This window comes from Cariama cristata, unplaced genomic scaffold (genome assembly GCF_000690535.1).
Source record: "Cariama cristata isolate BGI_N322 unplaced genomic scaffold, ASM69053v1 scaffold18779, whole genome shotgun sequence".
NCBI classification, from domain to species: domain Eukaryota; kingdom Metazoa; phylum Chordata; class Aves; order Cariamiformes; family Cariamidae; genus Cariama; species Cariama cristata.
In genome coordinates, this window is record NW_009636514.1 from 29,868 (window position 1) to 38,270 (window position 8,403).

The following is an 8,403-nucleotide window of genomic DNA, read 5'->3' on the forward strand; positions in this document are numbered from 1 at the left end:
TTAAAACCAATAAAGTAACAGTCCTTACTCACAAGCAAGAAACTACCCACACCATCAACCCTTGCTGCCTAAACAGAACGGCAGATAATTATTTCTGCTGCAGTCTCCCACCTAGCTTGGCTGACACAAGGAACAAAGTCCTTGGAAGGAGAACGGGGTGAGGGGAGAAGAGAAGCAGAATCTCTTAAGAGATGAGCAATAGATAGCAAAAATTAAGCTAGCTAATTTGCTGTGTTCCCCTGCACTAACCTGTACCTAGGACTGCTAAGAAAAGACTCGTCTGTGATAACTGGATCACACTGGCCTGCACCGTAAGCTGTGAACGAAACTGAACAAATGGACAAAAACCTTTACCCATTGCTAGTAGGATGAATACAGTAATTGAGAATTTTTTTTTCTCTCTCTATACCTATTTCTGTGGGCTTTGGCATTGTCCTTTCATCTCTCCGCTTCTCAAATGCTGTCTCAAACAGCTGTCTATGCTGATTATGCCCCTAAAATGGCAGCAATAAATCTTCTGTACTTCAGTGGAGTGCTGGACAGCTTCATTTGGTAATAACATGAAGTGCTTCGTTCATCTGCTGGTAAAACTAAGTGCTCCAAAGAGCCTCAGCAGATGCTATGGAAGTTAATAGCACCAAAGAACCAGTCTTTAGACTGACAGATATGCTACATTTTTGTCATAGACGAATGGGCTGGGGCCATATGGCCCAAATGCCAGATTTCCAAGAGGCAAACAGAAAGGGCCATTTGACTCTCCTCAGGGGCACACAGGACCCCTGCAGCATGGTTTCACCATGTGCAGCTATCAAATGAGCAGTTTTAATACATACAACCATTTGGTTTATGAATTTAACATAACTACACTGCATTGTAAGAATAAGGTGCATTATAATGCTTAAGAATATATAAGACATCTCAAATACTGTATACAGTTCTAGTGTATAACTCAAAAAAAGGTATGGAGAAGGGCAAAAAGATGGCATGGAGATGAACAGTAGCAATATCTTACTCATCATCTGGAAGGCTGGGAACACCACAGAATGGTGGAGTCTGCACCAGAAGGGACTTCAATTCTCTTGCTTCGTCATCTTCTTCGTACTAGACATTCAGAATAACCGTTACTGCACTCTATTTGATTGCAAATATGCCCAGCATTAAACATTTGACCCTTCTACTGAAGGCTGAATCATGAGCAGATAAACCCACACAAATCCCATTTGTTTCAATCACTGTGCTGCCAGCAGTAATGCATTTATGCTGTATAGCAATCTGTGCCATATGTAATCTTTGTCCCTATATTTAACAGTAGTACCTGATCAGACCTTGCCTGAATGTTATTACAATCTTTAAAACATTTAATAAACGGCAATGCGACATGAGGGATGATGCAGGTTTTTAAAGAATTAATGTGATTTAATCACATAATTCTTATAAACTCTACTGGAAATACCAGAGCATATATCTCCACGTCAGTCTTGAAAATCTCAACTCAGAGCAGGTCTTCCCACTGCGTCAGGGACTGAATGTTCACCATTGGTTTAGGTTTGAAGTTCCCTCTCAGCTGCCGTGGGTCAGATTCCGATTCCCTCATGCAATATAATAATCGTCTACCAGTTCCTTATTGTCAACAGTTTACCCTGAACTTTGCCATCAAGTTACACTCTTAAGGTCACTCTCAGCCACCTGGCTATTTTCTATACAATTGTTTTTCATAAACAGATATCCTCTCTTTTTCAAAGTGTTGCTACCTTTCCTTATTTCCAGAAAAATAAGTGTTAGAACTTGCTATAATGTCCTGGTTTAAAGCTTTTACTTCCTCTAAGACCTGAAGACTAGACATAAATTTCATTATAACCTTCACCTGAAACTTCAAGACAGGCCCATCAGTGTTGATTTTTGAACTAATGCTCTCTGCCACAATCATTCCCAGACGCCGTATTTGCGGCAGATTGCTGTCCAAGTGGCATTTCACGCCCTCCATCATGCTTGTGAGAAGCTCTGGAAAAAAAAAAAACCAAACCATGCACGAAACAGTGACAGAAACAAACATCCATCTTTATGCTGGTTCCCTGAGAGGGCATCTTTAGCCTCTCACCACCCAATAATGTGTAGAAAGATAGGAAAAGTCCATGCAACTGCGACTTCTCCTTCTGCAATGGCAGTGGCAGTATTGCCCTTCAGCACCAATATAATAACACCATGCCTTTTCAAGGGGTACAAAGTCAACAAAACATGACAATATATTCTAAATTTGGAATATTTCAGTTTTCACTGAAACAAAAAAAAGACGGTAAGCCAAGTCAATCTTCAGCTTGTTTTTAGAGTGCTTCAAAACCACTTAAGTGAAAAGCCATGTTTTGAGGAAGCTACAAATTCTGACCAGTACAACAATCATGGAGGGAGAAATTTCCCTCACCATCTAGATAACTTGAAACAGGCAGAAACCACCAGTATTTCTCATCCCACAGAGAGTGATGGTTGCCAGCTTTACCAGGCAGGCTTACTGCTGTTAGACTGACCTCCTTCAACTCAGAAAATGTTATCTTTTCAACAGTTGTCAGAAAAAAATACAGATTATAAAATTACAGTACTGTTACTAAATAACAAGTCACTTACTCACCTACAGAAGAATTAATTCTAGAATCAAACAGATGAACAGGTCTTGTAAGTCAGCCTTCTCCCCCCACCCCCCAAAGCCACACAGAGAAGTAACTCTAGACATTGGACAGAAAATTTTTATTGCAACAGAAACAGAAATTTTAGACCAGGACGCCAATGTGCTACGTGCTGTACGAATACAGAATAGGTGGTTACTGCTGGTAACTCACTATCCCTCCCCACCTCACACTGAGGGGAGCAGAATGACCCAGAGGAATGCACATGGATAGCCAGGGACCAAGCAAACAGCTTTTTATCCTGCTGTACTTTCCCCTGTCCACTTTGGAGCCTTACTCACGCTCTAACGGTAAGCCTATAAATTTCAAATCACACCGTTCCTCTCATCAGTCCCAGAGTCAATCCTTGCTTCTCCTGTAACAAAACTTAAGGGTTCCTAAACGACTGTTCAGGTAAGAACCTTAGGTCAAAGAGATGCTTCTCCAATTTCATAATTTAAAGCTATGCACTTGGAATTATATCCTATCAGTGCTAAAGAAAAAGAGGATTCCAGCAGGCTACTCCATTTACCAAGATGGAGATGGGACAATTTTGTTTATCCATAGATCAAAACAAGATGTTTTTGTACTCACAGTCAGACTTTCCATTAAACAAATCTAACCCCTGCTTCTCCCACTGCCTTACCTTGTCTGCAGCTCTCGATTTCAGGCTCCTTCAGGTGGGAGAGACAGATAAGAATGGCCTTGCTAATATACTGCTGCTGCTCAGGTGGAGAGTGTTTCACAGCGCTGCCGCTGCCCCAGGTCTCCAACAGTTCTTGCAGCACCTGAATCAGAGAACTCAAGTTGACTTGAAATGGATCTTTTCTATGCATAAGTTGTCATCTTTTTGAAGCACATTTTTGAAATGTGCTTTCATATAGCACATTGCATAGCCCTTTGGTCTTCATGCTTCCCAGTGAACTTTACACTCCCTACAAACGGAGCTAACTTTGTATTTCAAGGCCCAAAATATACTATGTTTGACCAACTGAGAACTCCACACCACCTTTGTTTAATGCATCATTAAATACTTATCACTTTTAAAATAAAAAAAATTGTATGTTTATTTCTCATAAATGAATATTATATGCAAAGCAACATGTATTATTGTCAAAAACCATTATGATATTATATGGTTTTGTATGTTTTTAGTCCAATCTTGCATAGCTGCCAGTATTTCCAGATAATTTTAGAATGTGTAACTAGTGAGGGGAAAAAAAAACATTGACAAAACGGTAGAGATTTCCAGAGATACAAATTCCCTAGAAGTTCCATCACACTGCTGACTTGGAGAGGGAAAATATCTGCATCCCTACTGAGGAAAAGGTAGATGAGAGAGATTCTGAAGCATCAACCATTTGGCACACAGACAACTCTCAACCAACTTCATCACTTGCTGCTATCTGCCCAGCCACACAAATAGGGGATGACAGAGGAAGCAGAGAAGGGTGGAGGACATGGGACATCTGTCAGAATCCAAGCCTCGATAGTGTTGCTACTTGAAGGACAATTTATCAATTAAATATGAAAAACTAATGCCAGCAGTGCTGAAAGTCTTCAATTTGTGTATCACCATTTACTTGTGATACGGCAGGGCTTCCCTCACTCTCATGAACAGTAACAAAAGTGTCTTAGAGAACCACCAAAATTGTGCGCCCCACAGACACAGACACGCACACTCACACAGTAGCATTTCTTCCATCAGATACCTCAGCAACAAAGTTACTTGACCTTACTTTGATCAATAAGGCACGCCGAAGGCTATCCAGGGACAGGTAGCCAAGGAGGTTCTGCAGCACTGCAGTCTGCAACAAAAACCACGAGTTTTGCTTTAACTGGGCATAAAGTCGTCATCCAGCAATGACAGGCGTGTATTCTCACTATTTTAAACTTTTCATTCTGAGGGACTGGTTGACAACATTCAGAGACAGAAAAGTAAGCAAATTTAAAAAAACAACCACACACATGCAGTTGCCAATGAAATACATGAAAAAACAGGACAGGAATATGGCACAGTATTTTTACCATCAAAACCAGATCAGCAGAGTCCCAGGCAAACTTGGAACACAAAGTCTAGAGAACATCTCTCATAACAACATTGCAAGCCACAGAACACTTCCTAACACCTTGTGACAAACTCAGGTGCACAGGGGAAAAAAAAAAAAAAAAGCCAGTCCTTGTCTCATCTCTTCAATCTAATTCTTATCCCTAAGGGTGGGTCACGGCTTCTTCGGTCTCCTCAGACTCTAAACTAACTAGATGTCTCCAGCTCCCCAGAACACTGAAATTATGTGCAAATAACCATTTGGTTCCACAAAAAGAATAAAGTAATTCTGCTAATTGCAATCAACCCTGAGAGAGCACACGAATCCCCTGATTTCAAAGCAACTATTTACCAGTCCCTCTTCATTACATTCAGCTGAGGGGATGTAAGCAAACAGCTGCACGGCTCAGGTACATGTGGAGAGACTGAGGGCTGACTTCAGAATGAAGAGTTAAACCTTACACAAGAGGACCTGGAGCTCAGCTAAAAAACCACACTGGCACTTGGGAAAATGAGGCATTACTACACAGCTGTTCAACAGTCCTTACCGTGTGGCCATACTGCAAGAGCAGCATCTTCTGTGTCACCACAAACTGGGCTTTCTTGTTTTTCACAACCAGGTTCCCCAGCAACCTAGACAAGACATCTGCCCTAACAAGACAGGTCAATAGCAAAACATTAGCAATCCATGTAATTACTGTCACGCTGCTACTAATCCTAGACAATTCTGCCGGCAGCTATTTGCAACAAAGTGTCTAAAATGATATCATCAGAGTAACAACCTATTTGTACAGAAGACTGTGTTCTACCTAATAATATTGTAAAATTGATATAACGCATTTCACTGGTAACCATAGTTAATAATTAAAAGGCTTTGATTATACCTTGCTTTGAGTCAACCATCTCGGTCAAGATGACTTTGATTGACAAGAAAGGATTCATGAAGGGAATTAAGAATATGTAAAGTCCTAGAAGCTTGTGAGAACATCTGGACTGACTGTTATTTGACAACCTGGCAAAGTGACCAATCGATTAATCGACTTGTCAACAAAAGTAGTTTTTAAGGTGTCCTGAAGTGACCTGCCTTCATTATACTAAAAATCACACCCACAGGTCAAGAAGACCCTTGCCCAGGTGAAGATCCTTTCCCTGAGCATGCGTAATTACATGAATGAATATGTAATTGTATGTAAATTACTAACCAATCAGTAGTTAATAGGTGTGTATGGGAAAAATACTGATTCCTGATTTTTGTGTATGAAAGGAACACTTTAACTTGCTGTTGGTGCGCTTGATTTGTGGAAAAAGTCCACCGAGCACCCAGGCCTGAATAAATAGAAAGTCTCTCCTGAGTGTGTGGAATTGGCTTATTGCACGCCGGGCACGAATCCGCTTTTCAGACAACAAAAACACCTCTAAACTTTAAGAGTGAGTCAGTAATTGCAAAGAATGTTTTCACTTGTTTTTTCACTGCATGTCATGATACAGATCTTTCAGGGATGGTGCAGGTTCTCCCTGAGAGGGAACAATCAGCTACTTTAAGCCTAGAGTCTCCCAGGAATGACACTGTAAGAAAGCACCTACACACACACGCACGTCAGCATCTTTCAGAAACTGATTCTGCAAGTATTTAGGAAAAAATTCCAGCGTTTGCTCTGGATCAGGGATGAAAGCAGAGTTCTTACCCAGGTGCCCTCTGCACAAATCCAAGGACCACTGCTTCCATCCAGCGGTCTGGCACACATTCAACCAATCGCCAGCATATTCTTTGCCAGATGCAGTCTGACTTGGTGAGATCCGTTAGGTGGGGTACCAAAACGTTCAGAATTTCCTCTGAAGTGGAAAAGAAAACAGGTAAATATACCAGATGGACAGAACCGGTGCAGCAGTACTCAAGGTCAGCCTGCAAATTTCAAAATCCTTTCAAGATGAAGAAATACAACGTACAGTTGGCAGTTCTAAATTACTCCTGTGGCAAGAACTAACCTAAGCAGCCTAAGGAACTTGCTCGTAGTCCTCATCACAGTACACAGCTAGACAATCTTTCCTCTTCTTCGCCAGCCCTGTTAACTACTTCTGCATTCAGTGGCTTCAAAGTCCTAAGCAAAGCCAGACTGAAGGCTACTCATGTGCGAGAGTTATTACATATGGACAGTGATTTATGCTGCTATTACAAGGCCCTTTCAAGACGACTGGATGAAAAGCCCTAGGAGAGCATTTAATAGTTCTGCCCCAAATAGCAGGATGAGGCAGCTAATAACCTCACCGATTTTTGAGAGAACAGATCCCATTCACATGAGCTAACAGAAAAGCATCAACATCTACCAGATACGTAGTTGAGCAGCCTCAGAGAGCAGCCCATACAGCCCAACTCACAAAACCCCCAAAGTATTAACTGGTGAGTCTCACACTCTCTCTGTTGATCATCAACATAGTCATCCTTCCGTACTAATATGGTAAAACAGAATTTCCCCCTCCCCAAAATAGTACTGCAAACCACTCACTTTGTCTTCCATGAACGCATACCTTCCCCAGGACATGAGAAACAAAAGAGATTGAGCAATCCAAGCCACCTGGGATAAAACAGACACAAGCTTAAGAAGAGCATCACCAGCCTCCAAACCACCTTCAGAAGAGATGCATACACTTCTACAAGTACTGAAGCCTGAAAACACAGATTAACTTTTTCTCTTCAAGCATCATCTCTTCCTCCCTCCACCACTTGCCTTCAGCCACAAAACGGCACCCAGTATTATTTATACACAACGAGAGCCAGAAGACTAAAGTAGTTAAGTCCCACTTTAGCACAATGGTAACAAAGCCACTGGTTCATTCAGTACCATTTAAATCAATTTTTACAATTCTTTCAGCACAGATGAAGTGACCACAATTAAGCTTTGGCAACAGGTGACGCCATTTAACCACTTGTAGGACTGCAGCTTTCAGTGGGATTTTAAAAAGCCTCGGCCATCTTCCTCATTCCAGGTATCTTATGCTTTTAAGCACAACAAAATTCAGCCTGAAAGATGAACGTGAGGCTCTGCAATACCCATTATCTGGATTTCAAGCACCAGGCAAGGGCGTCCATGCATGAAACACTTCTTCAGAAGAGCCATCTCTATAGCACAGTGCTCTTGCAATCTCACCTCTTAGAGAATCGGAGATCTTCTGTAGCACCTGGATAACTGCACCACCCAAGAGAGGAAAGTAGTTCTGTGGGAAGAATACTGGTGGGTTTTTCCCTTGGAGTTTATTGCTCACATAATCAGGCAAACACACAATCTTGTTGAGCAGGGCCTCTTGCAGCTCAGGCGAGCCAGCCTGTGCTTGCTGCTGACAGACCTCCCACATCAGGGCTGAAATCCGTCCCTCCTGCAGGAACTGTTCCAGTACCTCAACAAGCTCCCTCGGATGAAAGCTAGGACTGGAAGAAAGTAACTGCAGTAAGTCCCTGCCCCTTTTAACTGATTTAAAAAAAAAGTGCATACTATTGTTTTTCTGTTGTGGTCTCACCGCAATCACACAGAATTCTAATCAAAATCAAATTAAAATCAAACCGATTTTAATCTCTTAGTATTTCTAGTTTCCTTGGCTCCTAACATTTCAGGATATTCAATAAGCCTAACTGAAGACAGTTTTGTGACCTGTGTGGGAAGCACCAGCACCGTAAGTCCGTTTCGAAATGACGGGATTCGGGGG

At 41.7% G+C, this 8,403-nt stretch overlaps 1 protein-coding gene across 1 annotated transcript in view; it reads right to left on the reverse strand.

Annotated features, from left to right (window-relative positions):
* The window catches only part of TELO2 (telomere maintenance 2), a gene marked incomplete at its 5' end in the record, with an annotated part of 18,567 nt that extends 10,399 nt beyond the window's left edge, over nt 1-8,168 (reverse strand). Inside the window, 8 exons of the mRNA XM_009707945.1 lie at nt 1,060-1,101; nt 1,865-2,001; nt 3,304-3,445; nt 4,397-4,465; nt 5,253-5,355; nt 6,390-6,537; nt 7,209-7,277; nt 7,851-8,168. Coding sequence (XP_009706247.1) covers nt 1,060-1,101; nt 1,865-2,001; nt 3,304-3,445; nt 4,397-4,465; nt 5,253-5,355; nt 6,390-6,537; nt 7,209-7,277; nt 7,851-8,168 — 1,028 coding nt within the window. The remainder of the gene's footprint in view (nt 1-1,059; nt 1,102-1,864; nt 2,002-3,303; nt 3,446-4,396; nt 4,466-5,252; nt 5,356-6,389; nt 6,538-7,208; nt 7,278-7,850) is intronic.
* Nucleotides 8,169-8,403: the final 235 nt, after the last annotated feature.